The following is a 22,576-nucleotide window of genomic DNA, read 5'->3' on the forward strand; positions in this document are numbered from 1 at the left end:
TATGATTCTTTGCCTTTCTGAAAAAATTATGTGTCCTTTGAAAGCAATGAGATTTTACTTCTGTGCAGGGCAGTAGAGGGAACAAAGACTTGATTTTAGTGCATTGAGAGCTGAAATTCAGTTTGCTTTCTGGCTTTTGGAGTTCCTAATTTCTAGACTAATATGTTTGCTACAGGGAAATGCTTCCTCCTTAACCTTACTTGTCTCCTCCGTAGGTTTTTCTTAACTTCCTGCTGTCATCTCACAAAGCACATTTTATTTTCCCATGTAGAAACCAAGGAGTCCTTGAATGCTGTGTTCCTGATTTTCATTGAGGCTTCAGCCTTCTATAATGTTTTCCTTTTCCTTTTTTCTTATATAATAATTGAAAATATAAAGCGTTTTTCCAGTATTGATTCCTTGGCTCTTCCCAACTCTGCTTAGAAGTATAAAGGACTCCTGGAGTTCCCATTGTGGCGCAGTGGTTAACGAATCCGACTAGGAACCATGAGGTTGCGGGTTCAGTCCCTGCCCTTGCTCAGTGGGTTAACGATCCGGTGTTGCCGCGAGCTGTGGTGTAGGTGCAGACGTGGCTCGGGTCCCGAGTTGCTGTGGCTCTGGCGTAGGCTGGCAGCTACAGCTCTGATTAGACCCCTAGCCACGGAAGCGGCCCAAAGAAATAACAAAAAAAAAAGACAAAAAAAAAGAAGTATAAAGGACTCCTGCTTATCATAGATGTCAAATGTTTTCCTTCATAAAGATACAGGAATACAGGAGAGGAGTTCCCGTCATAGCACAGTGGAAACAAATCCAAGTAGGAACCATGAAGTTTCAGGTTTGATCCCTGGCCTCACTCAGTGGGTTAAGGATCTGGCGTTGCCATGAGCTATGGTGTAGGTCGCAGATGCAGCTCGAATCCTGACTTGCTGTGGCTGTGGTGTAGGCCAGCAGCTGTAGCTATGGTTTGACCCCACCATATGCTGCAGGTGTGGCCCTAAAAAGCAAAAAAAAAAAGGGAATTACAGGAGAGAAGGAGGATCACTTTTTGCTTCTTTTGTAAGATAAAGAAAGCTGTCAGGGAGTGGAAGAGATGGGAGGTAATGGTCCATCATCTTGACTGTCATTTACAAATGTAGCTAAAGCAGTAAGCTGGAGATAAACAGGGAGCCGTCAAGTATGCTTGGTGGCAACTGGCAAAACGTATATGTATAACAGTGAACTGGCTATCTTAGTGTATATATTTTTTTACACTCTCGCATAAGTATTTATCAGTAGCATAAATTTCTGGAAGTTTGTTGCTGGATCAAAGAGATGGTGCATTTTACTGGTTAACAGAGTCATCAAGATAAGATAATCTTTTAGGTTCTTTCAGTTTGAACATGGTGTGAATTTGGAAAGAAGCCTGTAACTTCATGGAAGTAATTATTTTAAAATGCGTTTGTCTTTTTTGTATGTAGTCTCAAAAACATAAATATAAAGTCCTTTTCCGGGAACCGGATACATGGTGGAAATTCAAACCAAAGGAACTTGCAAGGTAAAGCTTGGAGCTTATCTAACGTGTTTTTAATTTCGTGAGAGTGATAGAAATTCCATGTAGATTTTTCCCCTAATAAATAATGAATGAAACAAAATAGATTAGATTGCAGCTTTGCCAACTTAAATTTTGTATTGCCTATAGGTTTTCTTTTTCAGTTTGTGAAGAATTTGTCATCTTTTTGTTCCTGAGATTGAGTTAATTAACAGAAAAATCCCAATTGTCTTATGTAGTCACTACCTCATTACTTATTAATAATATGATGTCAGTAGCTGAAACTAGAAGAGACTCTAGGGTTTGGCTTACCTGAACCATGGCTACTGCTGGAAGGAACAAATTGTTTTAGCTGCCTAGTGACTTGAAGGCTGGAAGGAACAGTATGGCAGTTGTTCAGCTGTCTAGGTTTTTCACTGCTAGCTCTGTTTTTCCCCCAAGGATAAAAATGTTACTCAGGACATGGACATAAAATGTGTTTTGTTTTGTGCTTTACTGTATTCTCTTAGAGAGAGCCCTAAATTAACTTCAGTCAGGATATTTTCTTTTTGGTAATTTAAACTAACTTCAGTACTTACTAAGAGGCAACCTAACTTCAGGATATTCACAGTGTTGTGCAGCCATCACCACTGTCTAATAAGTAAACATTCCGTCATCTCAAAAAGAAACCCTGTATCTCCCAGTTCCTCTTTCCCCTTGGTAACCACCAATCTCCTTTTCTGTCTTTGTCAATTTGCCTGTTCTAGACATTGCGTATAAATGGAATCATACAGTATGTGCACTTTTGTTTCTGGCATCTTTCACTTAGTATAATCTTTTAATGGTTCACCCATGTTGTGGTACATGTAGTACCTTCATTCTTTTTTTAATATCCTTGTGATACCTTACTAGTTTTGGTTTTCTGATATTTCATTCAAGATTTTTCACATCTGTGTGAAAGAGTGAGATTGACTCACAGTATTTTCTTCTTTGCCCTGCCTTGCCTGGTTTTGGTATCATGGCTTCAGGTTCATAAAATTAGTTGGGAGGTATTTCTTCTTTTTCTTCTTTCTGAGTTTGTAAGTTTGACTGATGGAATTTGCTTATGAAACTGTCTGGATCCTGTGTTTTCTTTGTGAGAAGGTTCAACTAAAAGTTATCCATTACACCCAAAGTTTTCAAATTTATTAAAACATGTTATTAAGGTAGTTGTAGTATTATCTTACCTTTTATATCTCTCCTGCATCTATGCTTAAGTTTCTCCTTTCAGGCCTAATTTATGTGTATCTTTCTTTTTTTTGTGATTACTCTTATCAGAGATCAGATTTCTTATTGGCCTTTCAAATAAACATCTTTGCTTCATTCATCTTTCTGTAAGTTTATGTTTAATTCATTTGTTTCCCTTTTATTCTACTCTGATTTAAAAAAAATCTATTTTACTTTGTTTATTCTATATTTTCAAAAGGCTTTACCTGAAAGTTTAGGTCATTTTCTAAAATGAACATTTATTACATAAATTACGTTAAGTACTGTGTGTGCTGCTCCTAGAATTTTAATATATAATACCTTCCTTTTACCATTTATTGTCTAATTTGCATTATGATTTCTTTTATTCTTTAACCCTTGGGTTACTTATAACTATATTTTAAATTTCTGAATAGATGGTTTTAAAATTTATCTTTTTAAAAAGTTGGTTATCAGCTTTACTACAGTAGGTAAGATTGTGCAGTTTGTGTGATACAATTCTGATTTTTTTTTCTTTTTTGGCTACATCCAACCTCCTACATATGGAGGTTCCTGGGCCAGGGATTGAATCTGAGCTGCAGCTGTGACCTAGGCAGCAATGCCAGATCCTTAACCCACTGCACCAGGCTGGGGATTGAACCAGCGCTTCTCTAGAGACAAAGCTGGATCCTGCACCACAGTGGAAACTCTAATTCTCTAATTTTATTTTTTAGCACCGCACCTGCAGCATGGGGAGGTTCCCATGCTAGAGGTTGAATTGGAGCTGCAGCTGCCGCCTAGGCCACAGCCACAGCAACTCGGGAACCAAGCTGTGTCTGTGACCTATGCTACAGCTCACGGCAGTGCCGGATCCGTAATCCACTGAACAGGGCCGGGGATCAGACCCGAGTCCTCATGGTTATTAGTTGGGTTTGTTACTGCTGAGCCACAATGGGGACGCCTCTGATATTTTTTTAAGATGGGTTTTACTAGTTCATTGTCAATTTTTTATAAATGTTCATATTTGCTTGATAAGAATATATAATGGTTATAGTGTATTAATGTGTTATTAAATCATACTTTTTAATTCTTTTGCTTACATCTATAATTTTACTTTTTAAAGAGTTTTGCTTGATGGATTAATTAAGAGAGGGATAAGAAAAGCTACTATGATCAAAAGAAAAAAAAAGAAAAGCTCCTATGAGAGAGGTGTTGAAATCTCTCTATTATGTTTATTATGTCAGTTTTTCCTTATAGTTCTGCCTTTTTTTTTTTTTTTTTTTTTGTCTTTTTAGGGCCACACCTGTAGCATGTGGAAGTTCCCAGGCTAGGGGGCTAATTGGAGCTGCAGCTGCCAGTCTACATCACAACCACAGCTCACAGCAACGCTGGATCCTTAACCCACTGATGGAGGCCGGGGATCAAACACATGTCCTCATGGATACTAGGTGGGTTCGTTACCACTGAGCCATGACGGGAACTCCAGTTCTGCCTATTTTTGCTTTAAATATACTGAGGATATTTTTTCAAGTGCATATAAGCTTAAGATTTTTATATCAGTCTAATGGATCTTTTTATTCTTGTTTAGTAATTTTCTTTAATATTTTTGTTATAAAATCTAGCATCTAATGTTAATAGAACCGTACCATCTTCTTTTAGTTGGTATTTGAGTGTTATTTCTTTCCTTATACTTTTCCTTTCAGCCTTTTAGTATCTTTATGTTTAGAAGTATCTCTTGTAACCAGTATGGCTGGATTTTTAAAAATTCACTGTTGGAGTTCCTTGGTTGCTCAGCAGGTTGAGGATCCAGTGTTATCACCGCTGTGATGTGGGTTTGATCCCTGGCCTGGGAATTTTCGCATGCCATAGGCTTTTAACTGAGATGCTGTCTGGCTTTTAACTGTCTGGCTTTTAACTGAGATGCTTAGTTCTTTTACAGTCTGGCTGGCTTTTAACTGAGATGCTTAGTTCTTTTACAGTTATTTTGGTTATTCATATAATTCATATATTGTTTTTTATAGTCTCACTGCACTTTTAATTTATCTCACCTTTTCTGTGATTTTTTTTCTCCTATCACAGAAAATTATATATTTGATTTTTTTCTTCCTAGCATGCTTAATTTTGGGTTTTTTAAATTGAATGCAAATTTTCTTACTCATTTTTTCCTTCCCTACTAATTTGGAAATTGTATCTATACTATTGTTAGTCTTTCAGTAGTTACATTAAAGTTTTTATTATAAAGCTTTAAAGTTAAACCATTTTCTTAGCCTTCCTTCTCACAAATACAAAGACTTTCAACCATGTTAACCCTGATACTTACCTCCCTTCCAGTTTACATGCTGTCATTGTTCAGAATGTAGTGTTTTTCACTCATGTAGTTTTTGCTTTGTGCTTAATTTTTCTTTAATTATAGGTCTTTTGTCTGAGAATTTCCTTCTGCCTGACATCCATCTTTTAGGATTTTCTTTACAGTGTAGGCCTGTTTCATGTCAAACTTTCTTTCTTTTTTTTTTTTTAAATCTAAAAATCCTTTTATTGTCCTCATTCTCGTAAGGTACTTTTGCTGGGTGTATATATGCTAGATTGACAGTTTCTGTTATTTATGATATCATTTAACTGTCTTCTGACTTCCATTATTATTGTTGTTAAGTCAGCTATAATTCTAAGGGTCTTTGTAGATGATTAGTTTTTAAAATTTCTAATTGCTTTTAATATATCTATCTTTGGGGAATGATGGTTCAGTACTGTTTCTAGTTGTGGATTTCTTATTGTTTGTCTTGTTTGGGATTTGTTGGACTTGTGAGATTAGGAGATTAATGTCTTTCATCAGTTCTGGAAAATTCTCAGTCATTTTTTTCTTTAAATTACTTCTGTCCCATGTACTCTTTTTTTTTTCCTCTCTTTCTGGGACTTGGATTAGATGTACACTTGACCTTTTTGCTTCATCCTCTATGTCTATGTCTCTTAACTTCTCTTTCATATTTTCTATCTCTTTGCTTCTCTGTGATTGAAACCAGACAAGATTGAGGTATGTAATTATGAAAGCCAGATTTGTCCAGGTGGCAAAAGCTAATATTAGCCACAGGATCCAGACACTAAACTTTAGATCCAGCCTGAGATAAGAGAGTTGTAACTGAGATATTTTCATTAAGACAAGATCCTTGAGGGACTAAAGCATACTGTCTTGCCTCCTGGCAGATGTAAATGCAGCTGCTGTGTGAATGAAAGTACCCCCCATTGTAAGGCCTAAGGATTCCTGTATATTAGATTCAACTAAAAATGAGCTCATAAACAAAACAAAGAAATAAGCTACCATGAGTAAAAGCACAAATATAACAGACTTCATATTTGGACATCCAGAGACATAAATTAATAGGAATTTTTTTTCTTTTCTTGAACTTAAAATGTATTAAAATATGTGTTTGCTTCAATTCACATGGGATCCAGTTTTATTGTAATAGGAGTGCCCTTTGGGACGTCTAGTCTGCCATACTGGCTTAAGTGGAAACCTCTATGGTGGAAGTTTTTTACTCATTAGTTAATAATTAAAGCCTTGACATGATGGTCATATTCTTATGAGACTGTTTTTTTGCAGAGCTTGAGAGTAACTTCTTTTACAATTATTAAGATCTGCTGGCTTTTTCCAAATTGATAAAGGATGTTTGAAAAAGATTGTATGGAATGATTAAGAAAATGGTAATTTAGGACATCCTAAACTAAAATGAAAATTAGAATCGAGTAGTTTATATTGTGTTATAATAAACCAGTTGTGATATTTTTATGTATTAGAAACATTATCACTATTTTTCTTGATATTATATGAGCTGATTTTTTAAAAATTTAATTACTGATGTTCCTTCTGTCCTTTTTCCCTGGAATTTTTAGGCGTAATATTCATGGGGTAAGCAAAGAAAAAATAACAAGAATGTTGGAACACTACCAACGTTTTGTTTCAGTGCCAATCATCATGAGTTCTTCAGTTCCAGAGAAAATTGAACGTATTGAGTTGTGTGCATATTCTTGTGAAGACAGAAGTACTAGGTAGGTTAAAGGCTCTGTGTACAAAAATACAATTTAAACTTAAGATATGATAATTTAGGGAGTTCCCATTATGGCTTGGTGGGTTATGAAACCTAGTATCCAAGAGGATTCAGGTTCCATCCCTGGCCTCGCTCAGTGGGTTAAGGATCCTGCGTTACCACCAGCTATGGTGAAGATCACAGATGTGGCTACGATCTAGTGTTGCTGTAGCTGTGGTGTAGGCTGGTGGCTGCAGCTCTGATCAACCCCTAGCCTGGGAACTTCCATATGCTGCAGGTGTGGCTCTATAAAGAAGAAAAGAACCCGATTAAAAAAAATGTGATTTTTGGAACCTGTGAAATCACTGCCTACAGTTTTAAAAATAAGGTAGAGGTTTGTTTTTTGTAGAGTTTAGATATAGTCTTACCTGAAGTAGGATATATGTTGTTAGCAAGAGAAGTAAAAGTTTACGTGAATGATGACATACATGGAAGTTTCACTGTCCTCTGGTTTACACAGGTCCATGTTTCTACTATGAATACTCCTGCCTTCTTTTTTAGCTTGCTGATGTTCCAGTATTTATCTGTTACTTTATTGCCCCTCTATTATTATTTTGTGTATAGTCGCATGACTTCTTAATTTTTTTAGATATTAATAAAAAATACTCTTAAAGGCTAGTTTTTTAAAAATTAATTATTCATGGTATACTTTTACTATGTAATACAAGTCATAGCCTTTTGAAAGTTTGCAGTCCAGGGTAGTGCTGATTCTGTTAAAAACACTGAATAAATAAGTGAGTAAAGAGCCTTAAATATATATAGTGGTCTGGATTGCTCGCATTTTTTAATGGTAAGGGGTTGGGAAAAGAAAATGCATAAATGTTCTTTTATTGAGGAGCAGTGTTACATAGTGGTTAAGTTTATAGACTCCTGAGCTGTATTTCCTGGCTTCAAATCTCAAAACTTTGTAATCTTTGACAAATTCTAAAATATCTCTATATTTCAGCCCCTCATTTGCAAAATGGCAATAAAAATAATAACACTGCTTATAAGGCTTTCATAAGGATTATGAATTAATACCTATAAAGGATTTACAATAGCAACCAGCATATAGAAAACTGAATGTTAGGTGTGATTTCACTTTGAAAGGCTCTGTGAGAGAGTTGGGACTTTGAGGGCTCCTGCAGTAAAGAAAGGAAGATGACGAATGAGGAAAGTGTACTGACGTTGAAAGTGTAATAATTCGGCAAAAGTGCTCTGAATCTGAGATAACATCAAGGATGGTTTTAAAAAATTTAGTTTTTGTTTTTTGTTTTTGTCTTTTTGCTATTTCTTGGGCCGCTCCTGCGGCATATGGAGGTTCCCAGGCTAGGGGTCGAATCGGAGCTGTAGCCACTGGTCTACGCCAGAGCCACAGCAACTCGGGACCCGAGCCACGTCTGCAACCTACACCACAGCTCACGGCAACGGCGGATCGTTAACCCACTGAGCAAGGGAAGGGACCGAACCCGCAACCTCATGGTTCCTAGTCGGATTTGTTAACCACTGCGCCACGACGGGAACTCCGATTTTAAAAAATTTAGCAAGTGACATCTCAAATGAGAGCTCTCTTCCCTTTCTCTCATTTAACTTAATTGTGTGAATCATGTTGGTTGACTCCTCGTGACTTTATAAATCAATCTTAAGCATTTTCCTCTGTAGCAAATGACAGGTGGTATAGAGGCAGACCTCGTTTCACATATATTAAGCTTAAACAGGTTGGGAAAAAGCCAAGGAGGTGTCCTCTGCTGGGAACTAATTTAGAACCTTGACTTTAATATTTAATGCATATAAACACCTTAACTGAAATTGTCATGTTAATTATTCAATTCCAGAAAAGTTTGAGTGCCTCTTATATGCCAAGCATTGTGCTAGGTGTTAAGATTACAATAAGGGATCTGTTCCTAGTGTATTAGGGAAAGAGCAAGATTAAGTGTCTTGTCTTTCAGTTAAATGATTCTTTAATTTAAATCATAATATTAATGGCAGCATTAAGAGACTTCATTATAATACTTTAAAAAAAATCTTACAGCCCAAGAGACAATGAAGATATTACTTCTGAAAAAGAAGAAAATGTTTTATCCTCATCTTTGAAGCATCTAGAGTTAACTGAAGAGAAGAAACTTGATGTGACCAAAGAAACTGTGTTACCTGAGAATGTTCCGTGTCTCCCTAATGCAGATTTAAACAAAGGAAGAAAAGAAATAAGTGGCGTGAATCCTAACATTCAGAGTGCCTTCATTCAGGAAGCTCTAGACATGTACTTTTCTGATTCTGAAGGCAAAGTACGAGTGACAGACAAAAGTGAAAGAGAAGAACCCGTAGAAATGCCTTCGGAAAAAGAGTGTGGTAAAACCAATGCAGATAGGTCTGTAGAGAGCGTGTCACCGACTCTTTGCTCTGGTGAAAGTAATCAAGATGACTGTGGTCTTTCAAATACTGTGCCACTTCAAAATGAAAAATCTTCATCTGGTGAAATACTGGAAGAAAGAGCAGCAGTAAAGAAAAAAGCCTTTGGAAAGCAAAAAAGCAAATCACCTCTGGAAAAGCTCCCAAAACATGAGCTCTCTTTTGTTGGTGACTGGCCAGTTGATAAGACTATTGGTCAGAGGACAAAAAGGAACCGAAAAACTGAGAAAGCTTCATGTGTACAAGGTGACAAAAAGTATAATCGCCCTCAGTCACATAAAATATCAGATCATAGTTCATCTGTGAGTATAGATTGTATTCAACCACAGGCATCTCCACATGAAAACGTAGAGAGTGACAAGTCACAGTGTGACGATGCTTTGGAATCTTTCAATAGCTGTAAATATGATACTTATAAAAATACGGAAAAAGACTCCTTCAACATTGTGGGCGACTGGCCTTCACCTGATTCTTTAGCTCAGAGAGAGCACAGATCAAGAATGCCAAAGGCTGGCCTAAATGAACCCAACCTAGAATTCAGCACTAACAACAGTATGAGTGAAGTATCCTTATACACAGCACACGAGGCCTGTTGGGGCACAAACCCTGAAGAACTAAAAACGTTGGGTAGTTCTACTCAAGGCAGGTCTGAAATGCTGCCCAGTGAGATGACCGGTGATACTAAGACTTGTCCCGGTAAAAAGATTCAAAGGCAACACACATTGTCTCTTGCCTTTACCAATAGTGTGCCAGCTCTTCTTGGAGGAATTGGCCCGCACACTTTAGCTGAAGTTCCAGAAGAAAAGCCTAAAGTCCCTGGAATAGAAGTAGGCATGTGGACCCAGACCGAACCGCAGGATTTTGCTCTCTTATGGAAATTAGAAAAGAATAAAATTAATGTTTCAGATTCTCTGAGGGTACTAACAGGAAGATTAGATGGATTTAAACCGAAAATTTTTAATATTAACACAAAATTAGATGTTCAAGAAACAATTCCATATAGGGTAATGTATGACAAAAGCACTTATGTTGAAGAAAGTGAGCTTACTAGTGCTGATGAATCTGAAAATCTTAACATTCTTTGTAAACTATTTGGATCCTTTTCATTAGAAGCCCTAAAAGACTTATATGAGAGGTGTAACAAAGATATTATTTGGGCCACAAGCCTTTTACTGGATTCTGAAACTAAATTATGTGAGGATACTGAATTTGAGAATATCAAAAAATCATATGATGAGGCACAAATTGGGCCATTTTCTCTGGGACTGAATTTGAAGGAAATTATCAGCCAAAGAGGAAGCTTCGAGGATTCGAATTCTTCTGTGCCAGAATTTAGCCATGGAATTGGTATCAGTAACACCAGTGTACAGTCTGCCTGTAATTTAGAAAAGGAAAACTTAGAGCAGGGAGAGATAAATGCGATAAGTACTGAAAAGCCTGGATTACTAACAAGTATATTTCCTAACATAGATCGAAAGAATAGAAATGAAGTACTTCCTACTAATCAGGCAGAACTTTCAGGTTTATGTAACATTAAGCAGTTTTTTCCAGCTACTCTGAAAGCTACTGCCACTAAAAATGTGAGTGAAATGGAGAAGAATCCTGAAGGCACAGAGATTGGAGACAGTATACACTCGTCTTCGAATTTGTCTGATGTTTTAAACTCTGTGTCGAGCACTTCAAATCTTGAATTACAGGAAGAACCTTATTTTAGTGACTCTTCTGAAATAAATAAAACTGAAAATCTTCCAAAAGATTATGTGAAATTTCCAAACACAGAAGACTGTATCAATGAAGAGGAACAGGAAATGGAAAAAATTCTCATGGCAGGGAGTACTTTGTCAGCTGGACTTACTGAAGAAGATCAGACCGAGACGTTGAATCCCACGCCAGTGATGGCCAAATCTCTGACCATAGATTGTCTGGAATTGGCATTACCCCCTGAACTGGCTTTTCAGCTTAATGAATTATTTGGCCCTGTTGGTATTGATTCAGGTAAAGAAAAAGTAAATTACCTATGTGCGTGTCTTTGTGTGAATAGAATAGAGATAGAGAGTTCTAGTTCAATTTTACAACTATTTCATACGTTCACTGAAACATAAAAGTAAGTTGTGTTGCCCACCTTGTTTTTGATACAGTGTGTCTGTAGAAGATTTTTAAGTAGCTAATTTGAAGAAGTAGAGAGAGTATTTATATGGAGTTTGTATTCATCCCATGCATATATTGAAGTTTTTTCTGATATTTACCTCATGCTTATTTGCATAAGCACATCTTTTTGCATCCTTTGGTGCTACTCTAGATACGTTTAAGGCAAGATAATTTCTTAGAACATACTTACTGAAAAGTCTTGACTAAATGGAAATAATAAATTAAATATGTTTAGTCTAATGGACATGGTGACTTAAATATGTGAAGCACTATATAAGTGCACCTGCCAAGACGTGTGAAAACAATGACGTGTTACATAGAAATATTCCAAGAGATTTAGAACTAGAAACATAGGTTATTAATTAAAAATACAGATTAGTTTTATGATGCATAAGGTAATTGAGTATATTTTCTGCCAATGCATAATGAGTAATGATCATATTTTCTTTTCTTTTTCCCCCCATCACAAGGGTCCTTAACAGTTGAGGATTGTGTGGTTCATATAGATCTGAATCTGGCTAAAGTGATTCATGAGAAATGGAAAGAATCTGTAATGGTTGGTAGGCTTCTTTTTATAAAGAGCTGCGTTTCCTTTTGTGTCCATTTTGTTTTCTAAAGTCTGTTCTGTTCTATAAAAGATTCTATTGAATTTTGACTTTAAGAGAGAATGAATTTTACGAGTTAACAGATTACTGATTTTTTTGGTCTTTTTCCAGTGTTTTAGATTATTTGCAGACTGGCCAAATTACGTAATTCATGATGGAGCTCAATATGATTGTTAATTTTTTTTTTTTTTAGGGAAAAATTGTAAATAGTTTTTTTACTCCCTAAAGATTTGCAATACTAATTAAGTTTCATAAACAGTTGTTTAAAAGAAAAAAAAGCACAAGAGCTCTACAAGGAAAAAACAGATGAAATCATACCATATAACTGTATTTATCTAGTTTTATTAGATTTAGCAAGGTCGATTGATAGTTTTACAAGGGAAATGATTACTAGAGACAAATAATATATGCTTGTTTCTAATGCACCCTCCTTTGCCAATCCTCTTTGGCCTTTGCGTTTAGGAGCGACAAAGACAAGAAGAGGTATCCTGTGGCAAGTTAATGCAAGGTAAAGCACATATTTTTACTTCCAGTGTTCTTGTCTTGATGTTGAAACTTGGTGTGTGTGTGTGTATGAATTTTAGCTCATTGTAAATACACTTCCACAAAATATGTTACCCAAGAATTTTGATTTGTAAATAAATGTTGAGAAATTAACATTTAATATCAATATAAAATAACACTTAAAGAAGAAAAAAAGCCCCTCTGTTATTATTTAACTTTCAAGTCACACCTAACCACAAAAAAAAAGAAAAAAACTTTTCAGGAGTGCTGTGGAGCACTTAAGGTAGGCTCTGATGCATATGGTCAGGGTGTTTCCTGTTTCTGATTTTGCTCTGAATGAAAGAAAACTGTTCTGATTGGAGAGCAATAAAATGTTCACGTGTTTGAGAGCATGACTGAAATATTACTTGGTTATTCAAAATCTTTACTGATGTTAATACTATTAGAGCACAAAAGTCAGCCTGCTTTTTTGGGTTCATCTGCCGAATTGGAAATCTTTTATTCTAGAAGATTTCTTAGACAGCATTGTCCTAGGAGATTAGTGCAGGGTGGCAGACCTGTTGTAGGGTTCTCCTTCTGTTCATCAGTTTCTCCAGATGCCTCTCTCGTGCACTCCGTATTAGGACTCCAGGTTGGAGATTGTTAGAGTGCAGTTTCTTCACTTTTGTTCATACCCATTTTGTAGCTTTAAGAGCTAAATCTGTTGGAGAGCCAGGGGTGCCCAGAGAGTATCAAGTAATTCAGATGTCAGTGTCTGCTATTTCTTCACTCTCCAGGAAAGCAAAGGATTATATCAGAATGTGTTGCTATCTCTTAGAAAAGCTAAAATACTGTATATACATTGTCTTGTTATAATGAACATCTTAGTTTTTGTTTTTTTTTTTGTCTTTTTGCCATTTCTTGGGCCGCTTGGCATATGGAGGTTCCCAGGCTAGGGGTCCAGTCGGAGCTGTAGCCACTGGCCTACGCCAGAGCCACAGCAACGCAGGATCCGAGCCGCGTCTGCAACCTACGCCACAGCTCACGGCAACGCCGGATTGTTAACCCACTGAGCAAGGCCAGGGACCGAACCCGCAACCTCATGGTTCCTAGTTGGATTCGTTAACCACTGCGCCACGAAGGGAACTCCTAATGAACAGTTCCTTCCTTATGCTGAATGTCATTTGTTCAGTATTTACGGAGTGCCTTTCGTGGGTTACAGCTTTGTGAAAATATTCATCCTTTCAGTTGTTGGAGTGGCCAGGCAGAGCTGACCAAAGCTGCTCTAGCTGGTCACTTCTGGTTGGCTGCAACTTCCTCTGTTCACCAGTGTATATGTACACTGTTTTCACTATGTTGATGTGATACGAAAAAGAGTGGGAAGCATTACATTGATTTACAGTGATACCCGTGGCATTGGTCATTTGAAGTATTTCTACATTTATGCGTATTTCTTGCTTGCGATTATGTGAAGATGTATTTTGAAACTTTCAACTGGTATTATAATCTGTAAGTAAAAAAATCATGTTTTCTGGGTCTCTCTGAGGTAGATAGATGGAACAGAATGAATAGTGCCTAATTTGTGCATTTATTGTGGATGATCTGATACTATTGATCTTGTTTTTGTAGATCCTTCCCTGGTTGGGCATGTTGGTCTTGATAATCCAGAACAAAAATCATCTCAGAGAACAGGCAAAAAATTATTGAAGACTTTAGCAGCACCTGAAATGATACCCTTATTGGATCATTGGAACACTCAAACTAAAAAAGTATCACTCAGAGAAATAATGTCAGAAGAAATTGCCTTACAGGAAAAGCATGATTTGGTATAAGTATAAATATTAAGCCTTTATCACTGACTCTAGTTTGAGTGTATGTGTATTTTGTGGTTTTCATTTGATTCTGCTTTTCCTAGTCTGGAATCTATATTTTAACCTGATTGAAGTTAATGTTAAAATTGAAAAAATACTTTAAATATAGTTTGAAGTTGGAGGTTTTTGCTTCTGGGAAAATTGGTTGATACTCTATAACAGTAAGCCAATTTATGTTAAATCTGTTGCTTTAGATTTAATTTTGCAGGTGCATATTTCTTTGTCTTTTAGCGTTTACTTCAGTAATTTTTTAATTCTAGAAAAACATGAAAAAAATATTTCATTTGAAGATAATTTCATTCGTAAGTTAGTAATAAGAAAAGGCTGTCTTGTTATTAAAGAAGTATCGGTCTTTGAAACAATTTTTTAGAGAATTAAAAAATTGTGTTCAGATAACTTTAAAGTTAACCTAAACTTTTAAGTTTTAACTTAAATGTTAAATTCTGTATAACTTTTCAATTAAACAAGTTCAAACAGAAACTTCACTTTACTTTGAACTGAATTTTTGTTCTTTATTTAGCATTATCTAATTATATGAAACCATAAGAGAATTTGGTTTCTTTTGCATTTCTTTTTCTTAAACCTTTTTTGGAATTCTGAAAATTAGTATTAGAGAATTCCAAAATCAAAAGGAAATTGACCTTAGAGGTTATTTAGTCCAGTTCTCAAGGGGCAAAAATTCTTAGTTGCTGATCTTAAAACATTTTAACCTCTTTTTTACTAATTTGACTGCTCAAAGGCTCAAAGGGGGACCTTTATATTGGCTGAAATACAGAGAATTGGTGCATAGGAAGAATACCTCCACCTTCCTATTTATTTTGTAGGTTATCTTGTTAATGTGGAAATATACTACCATTACCTCTTTGCATGTTTATGTAATTCAAAGGACAATCCCTGCAGTAGGGCCTTATAATTTAGTATTATTTCAGATATTCTGTTCAATTTACATACGTAGTAAATTAAGGAAATGGATTTTCTTAAAAAATAGGAAAAGCCTAGAATTTATGTTCAAATGGTGTGACATTTTTGTTGAAATGCCATTTTCCACTACTAAAACTTACCTTTATGGTTCTAACCTGCCTTTTTAATCTTAGTATAGTAATGAACAAATAAATGTCTTTGATTTCCCAACCTAATTTTTTTTCTGTTAGTGATCTTTGCTTATCTTTCTGTGGGTTTGGTAATAGAAGGTGTACTCTTTGGATCTTAAGGATGTTTCCCCTGAGGTAGATCCTCAGTAAGAGAATTTCTGGAGAAACTCTTAGAGAATTTCCCAAAGGAGAAATGCATTTTAAATTCTTTTAAAGCAAAGAGTACAAAATAAACATTAGGCATTATGTATGAATAAGATAATTGTTTATAGGATGATTACAGTTATGAGTTTTCAGTTTATTGGTGAAACCTTTGCAGTCTAGAAACTTTGTGACCTGGCAGATGCTAGTAAATCCGATCAATGAATTTTTTAGTAAGTTTGAATTATAATGCGTGTCATAAATAAGATGTGAAATATTTAAAATTTTTGAGGTGGCTTATTTCCATCACTCTTATGATATGTGATGTGTTTAGCTTTACCAGTTATTTTTACTGGTTAGAGTGTCACCTGCTGTGGTTCTTCTTTTATTATTGTTTGGTATTATGAATTGCCAAAATATAATAGAATTCAAAACCAATAACTATTCCAGGATTGCCCTAAATTATTGTAATTTTTATATTTTCAGAGATACCTTTGAAGTTTTATAGTAAGTTATATTTTAGACATTAGGATTTTTTGAAGTAAACCAAAATATTACATAGTTAAATGACAACATCAATAATTTGTCTTAAAGTTAGAAATCACTTTAAGAATGATTACTATAATCTTCAGAATGAAAACAGCACATTTTAGGAAAGCTCTTTTGGTTTGGCGATTTAAACAGTCCAAATATGACTTTGAAAAAATAACATTTAGTAGTAATTCTCATAGTTACTTTGGAGTAAATATGTTTGTGAAGTTTTTTTGTAATGTGAATTTTAAGACTTTCAACCTGAATTTGCAACTTATTTGTACATTGTAGTTTCTGCTCATTGAGGAGAATATGTTTTTGAGGACGTTGTTCACAGCATCACACAGTGTCCCTTTTATGAGGACCCATGGGAGAAATTTCTCTCAGGTCTCAGTACCAGAAAAAGCTGTACTTCTCCTGAGCAACTGGTTTGTTTTCATTTTATGGACACTGAGAATCTTTGTTTCCCCCTTTGCTTTGGCCAGTAAGAAGCTCAGAGCTGAATTTGTGGCCCACCTTTAGCAATTGTACAGGATTTTGTGGCATGCATTGATATACTAATTTTACTTGCTAGCTTTATCCTATATTCTTATCTTAATTTTCTCTACTCTCTGATTTCTTCATTTATTTATATCCTGTTTATATCTATGTATATATCTTCAGCCTTTTTTATATAGTAAGATGAAATGTGTTGGGTGTGTATATATGGGAGTATATATACACATGTATACATATATATGTTTATGTATGATTGTGTGTGTATGTTTATTAATAAGCAGCTTCAAATATTTAGCAAAAATGGGATATAAATAAATAGTGCAAGAATACTTATATTACTAATTTCAGCCTTTACTCGGTGAAGAAAGTCCGTGATTGCTTTTAAATTGTTACTTTTTTGCAATAAAATAACCATGCTTTTGGGTCAGCATAACTAGTACTGTAAATTCCATCTTAAGAATGATTTTTGGTTTTTTTTGTTTGTTTGTTTTAGAAAAGGGAGACACTTATGTTTGAAAAAGATTGTGCCACTAAGCTAAAGGAGAAGCAGCTCTTTAAGATATTTCCAGCCATTAACCAAAATTTTCTGGTGGACATTTTCAAGGACCACAAGTGAGTGCTAGAGGATTGTCTGTAGTTTCTATTGAGATGTCATTGAAACCACACATCATACATTTTAATCTCTTATTTTTAATTTTCTGGTAAGAAAAATAGTATAGATATATTATTAACTATTTAAATGCAGTAATGTAGCACGTGAAAAGTTTCTGTCAATTGGTTCATTCTTCTCAAGTTTTTCTCACATCCATACACTAATATATGTGTACACATGTGTACCTGTTTGCTTTTGTGTATATATATATGAATATATATTTCACCAAAAATAGGTTTGTTTTATATTCAGTAAGTTTGCTGTTATTTGTTTTTCTGCCCACACTTGACTTATTCTTTTTAAACTCTATAGAATATTCTATAATATTCTTAAGTGATTTCTAAAGTACCGTGGTTTATTTAAATATGCTGTATTTATAGGCTTTTTGACTGTAAGAAAAATTGGAAACCATGTTGCGCTGAACATCCTTGAACATACATTTTTGTGTGTGTGTTGAATATTATTGTAGGCTAGTTCCTAAAAGTGAAATTGCTGTTCAGAGTGTTTGCATTAAAAATTTTTACAGCTGATGCCAGATTTCCTTTCATAAGGGCTTTCCGTGTTCGTTACATGCACTGATAGTATAACCCATCCTGGACATTAAGAATCTTTAAAATTTTTGACAATCTGGTGTGAAAAAGATTTCATTGTTGTTTACATTTTTATTTTCCTTATTATTGGTGAGCTAGAGCTTTTTTCCCATTATTTTCTTCTTCTTTTAATTGCTTACTTTTTACCTGTCTTCCTTTTGGTTGTTTGTCTTCCTTTCTAGATTTGTGAGAGCTCTTTATGTATCATGTGTAGTTATCTTTGTTAATAGAAATTACAATAATTTTTCCTGATAAATTCTCTTTGGTTTTATATTTATATATATATATATGTATATATACACATATTCATGTTTTATCAGAAAAATATTTTCCTTTAATGGTTCTGAGTTTTATCTCTTTTTTAGAAAATTTGTCCTATCCCAATATTATACAAGTATTTTCTTCAGTTTTTTGGTTTTGGTTTTTGTTTTTTTCCTTTTTTGGCTGCCCCAAGGCATATGGAGTTCCTGGGCAAGGGACCAGATCCAAGCTGCAGTTGCAACCTACGCTGCAGCTGCAGTTGCAGCAATGCCGGATCCTTAAACCACTGTGCTGGGCCAGGGATGGAATCTGCATCCTGGTGTTGCAGAGATGCACCAATCCCATTGTGCCACAGTGGGAACTCCTTCAGTACTTTTAATAGTTAATTTTTAAAGATTTATCTAGCATTTTTATATGTATATTCTGAAGTAGAGATTTAATTTATTTGGTTTTTTTCCAAATGATTAACTGGATGAATAGATCATCTTTATCCACTGATATAAAATATCATCATTAATATTTACTATATTCTCAAATATACATTTTCTTTTTAGGACCACCCCCATGGGATATGGAGGGTCCCAGGCTAGAGGTCAAATTGGAGCTACAGCTGCCAGCCTACACCACAGCCATGGCAATGCCAGGGATCGAATCAGTGTCCTCATGGTTACCAGTCGGGTTTGTTTTTATAGATTTTTGATGTGGTGATCTTTTTATAGATAATAGAGTTGTAGCTTCTCGTACTTCTGGTGTCTGCCCCCCTTGTAGCTGAAGTTGGTAGGGGGCTTGCTGTAGGCTTCCTGATGGGAGAGACTGATGCCTGCCCACTGGTAGGTGGAGCTGATTCCCATCCCTGTGGTGGTGGTGGTGGGGGGGGGGGCTTTGTCTCTGGATGAGATTAGAGGTGGCTGTGTGCCTGGGGGGTCTTTAGGCAACCTGTTTACTGATGGGTGGGGCTGTGGTCCCATCTGGATTGTTGTTTGGCCTGGGGCTTCTTAGGGCTGATGGGTGGGGCTAGATTTTCCCTAAATGGCTCCCTCCAGAGAAAGGCACCGCTGCTGAATATTCCCAAGAGCTTTACGTCTGATGTCCTTCACCCACGACAAGCCACATTCACCCCTGTTTTCCCAAGAGGTCCTCCAAAAACTGCAGTCATGTGTGACCCAGATTCCTATGGAGACTTTGCTTTGCCCTGGGACCCAGTGCACATGAAAGTCTGTGTGCGCCTTTTAAGAATGGGGTCTCTGTTTCCCCCAGTCCCGTGGAGCTCCTGCTCACAAGCCCCACTGGCCTTTAATGCCAGATGCTCCGGGGGCTCTTTCTCCTAGTGCCAGATCCCCGCACATGAGGGTTTGATGTGGGGCTCAGAACTCTCACTCCTGTAGATGAGTCTCTGAACCAGTTACTTTCCAGGGGTTGCTTATATTTCGTAATTGCCCCTCCTACCTCTTGATGTGTGGCCACCTCTTTGCCTTCTGGAGTAGGTTATCTTTTTGAAAGTTTCCAGTCCATTTGGTTGAAGATTGCTTAGTATTTGGTTGTAAATTTTGTTGTTTTTAGGAGAGAAGTTGAGCTCAAGTCCTTCTATTCCACTATCTTAATCCTGTCTCCTAGTTGGGTTTGTTAACTGCTGAGCTATTACAGGAACTCCTGTCATCTTGTTTCAATTATTGTGGCGTTGTAGTATGTTTTGATGTTTGTTATGTTAGGAGTGCTTCTAGTTTGAGTAATGTATGCTTTTGATCTTAATGTATCCCTTAATTTTCTATTTTAGCGAGAATTGTTTTAAATAAAAGCCTATTTATTCATTGATTGATTGCTGTTTTAGGACTGCACGTGCAGAATATGGAAGTTCCTGGGCTAGGGGTTGAATCAGAGCTGCGATTGACAGCCTACCTTATAACCACAGCAACATGGGATCTGAGCTGCATTTGCAACCTACATTGCAGCTCATGGCAACGCTGGATCCTTTAACCCACTGAGCAAGGCTAGGGATTGAACCCGCATCCTCATGGATACTAGTTGGGTTCATAACCTGCTGAGCCATAATAGAAATTCCCAATAAAAGCTGTTTTAGAATCTTTTGAGAATCTAATTGAGATTTTTTTTCTTAGTTCATTATGTAATTCATGACAATCAGTAATTTCTGCAATAAAAATTATTTTCAGGCTTTCATTTTTTTCCTTTAATACAGTGTAAGAATTAATTTCAGGATTTTTGGTAACAGTAGTTAAATGAGATTATCTGTGATTTTCTGTTCCTATGTTATCTTTGTCAGATTTTGGTTTTAGGGTTTTATTTGGTGTTTGACTCAATAAAAGAACCTGGCAAGACTGCCATTTTTCTCCATGTTTTGGAAAGTTTAAATAAGTGCCTTGAGGGTCCTGGGGTTGTGCCTTTTTAGGGAGAAGGTCTATAGAACTTTTCACTATCTTTTTAAGGGTATTGCTTTATTCAGATGTTTGATTCCCCTCCCCCGGCCCCGTGGGTCTTTTCTGTAGTTTGTCTTCTAGAAAATCATCAGTTTTACTTTGACTTTCAGGTTTATTATTGTTAAGTTGTATATTCAGTGGTAATTAAAACCATATACTTTTTACTTTCCTTTTTTTTCTGTTTTCTTTGTTTTTGCTGTTTATCAGATTGGCCTTTTTAAAGAACAGGTTCTTGGTTTATTGATCAAAGTCTGTTTTATAATTTGATACGTTTTCAATTCTTTGGCTAGTTTGTTTCCTTTTAGCCTTCAATAACAAATATATTAAAGAGTATGTTTTTCTCATTTTAATGTTTTTGATATATATGTAGTTTTGATTTTGATATATAGTATTTCACTATTTTTCTAAATAATCTCTAATTCAGTTTGATTTCCTCAATTATCCAGGATTTTTTAATTTTCTAAATGGCTTGATAGTTTGTTGGGGGGGGGTGGTTATTGTTTATTTTATTTCGTTGTATTGGGGTGTAAGAATGTAGCCTAAAAGAGTCCTACTTTTTGGAATCTGAGATTTTCTTTGTGGTTTAATACATGCTCAGTTGTTATAAATATTATATGAAAGTGCTTTTGAAAAAGAATATTCTCTGCTGAGAATGCAGAGTTCTAAATATGCCACTTGAGTCAATTTTTCCTGGTATTATTTTAGTCCACACTTTTTCTGTTTATTTTTGTTACCTAAACAGCTGTTTACTTAGAGTTATGTGTTCAAATATCCCAAGGCACTGGGAGTTAGGAGGGTGGTGGTGGCATCTGGCAGCTCTCTTCTCTGGGGACCTCGAGCAAGAAGGCCTGATGTGAAGCTACCCAAAGTTGTGGTTCCCCAGGCAAGGTTAGGGGACTGAGTGAGTCCTTCACGATGCTCAGAGTGATTGGACAGTAAGGCCCCTCAGTGTAGCTATTATGGTGTTAAATGATTAAACATTTTTCTGCCAACAGCAGGATAATTTTTTTCTCAGCAGTAGCTTCAGCCACATCCTGGTAAAAAGGGTTAGGTTTGTTCAGTTACAGCAGTATATATGCCTGTAGTGTCATTTTCCAGAGCCATTCACCTGTAACAACGCCTGTTGTGTGATGGAGTCTGGCTTCCAGCCCTGGGAATGGGCAAGCCAGGTGATTTTAAGGACTAGTTAGGATGGTGGAAAATTTCTGGTAACTTCTAGTCCCTAGAAACCCTTATTTGTTGAGCATAAGTGAGGCAGCAAGATGAGAGTGCTCAAGTGGAATTGGTAGTCCCAAATGGTTCCTCTTTAAGGGTTGTCTTTAATAAATTGCAGGATAGCTTAATATCACAGTATTTTGGGTAATCACATTTCAAAAATGGGCCTTCGTGGTCAGCTCTTCATTATCTGGCCATTGAAAGAGATCAGAGGCATCAATAGTCTGAGCAGTATGCAATCATTTATAATTTGCTTTGGAATGAGTTTCTTTAGCTAAAGGGACGTGAGTGTTTTAGATGTTTGTCAGTTTTTGTAGAATCTCATTTTCCATGTATAATATAGTATCACTATGAAAATATGCTTGAATACTGTAGGGACAGGCGATAGGATAATGTTTACTTTTTCCCTTTCCTGCATAGAATTTCTTTGACTAGAACCCGATGGCATATGTAAACTGTGAAATTTGACAAAATAAAAATGTCAGTTTAAAGACCTATTTCTTGGAGTTCCCATTGTGTCGCAGTGGTTAAGGAATCTGACTAGGAACCATGAGGTTGCAGGTTCAATACCTGGCCTTGCTCAGTGGGTTAAGGATCCAGCGTTGCTGTGAGCTGTGGTGTAGGTTGCAGACGCGGCTTGGATCCTGCATTGCTGTGGCTCTGGCGTAGGCGGGCGGCTCCAGCTCCAATTCGACCCCTAGCCTGGGAACCTCCATATGCCACAGGTGCGGCCCTAGAAAAGGCAAAAAGACAAAAAAAAAAAAAAAAAGACCTGTGTCTGTTTTTGATGTTTGAAGGAAACAAACCATGTGTGAATCCAGCAAGGGACATAAGTATAGGTGATAAAATGAAAGAAAGATTGGTGGAAAATCTACCTTGAA

The 22,576-nt window shown here is 36.2% G+C and overlaps 1 protein-coding gene across 8 annotated transcripts in view; it reads left to right on the plus strand.

The window, feature by feature from the left end:
* The window catches only part of N4BP2 (NEDD4 binding protein 2), a 75,975-nt gene that overhangs the window by 27,908 nt on the left and 25,491 nt on the right, over positions 1 to 22,576 (plus strand). For 7 of the 8 annotated variants that reach the window (XM_047798394.1, XM_047798399.1, XM_047798391.1 and 4 more), the window contains 7 exons: positions 1,437 to 1,513; positions 6,596 to 6,751; positions 8,801 to 11,172; positions 11,796 to 11,881; positions 12,393 to 12,438; positions 14,043 to 14,239; positions 17,039 to 17,157. In XM_047798394.1, the coding sequence (XP_047654350.1) occupies positions 1,437 to 1,513; positions 6,596 to 6,751; positions 8,801 to 11,172; positions 11,796 to 11,881; positions 12,393 to 12,438; positions 14,043 to 14,239; positions 17,039 to 17,157 (3,053 nt within the window). Of the gene's footprint in view, positions 1 to 1,436; positions 1,514 to 6,595; positions 6,752 to 8,800; positions 11,173 to 11,795; positions 11,882 to 12,392; positions 12,439 to 14,042; positions 14,240 to 16,338; positions 16,476 to 17,038; positions 17,162 to 22,576 lie in introns of those variants that run through there. The other variant, XM_047798398.1, reaches the window with a different exon arrangement.

This window comes from Phacochoerus africanus, chromosome 10, assembly GCF_016906955.1.
Source record: "Phacochoerus africanus isolate WHEZ1 chromosome 10, ROS_Pafr_v1, whole genome shotgun sequence".
NCBI classification, from domain to species: domain Eukaryota; kingdom Metazoa; phylum Chordata; class Mammalia; order Artiodactyla; family Suidae; genus Phacochoerus; species Phacochoerus africanus.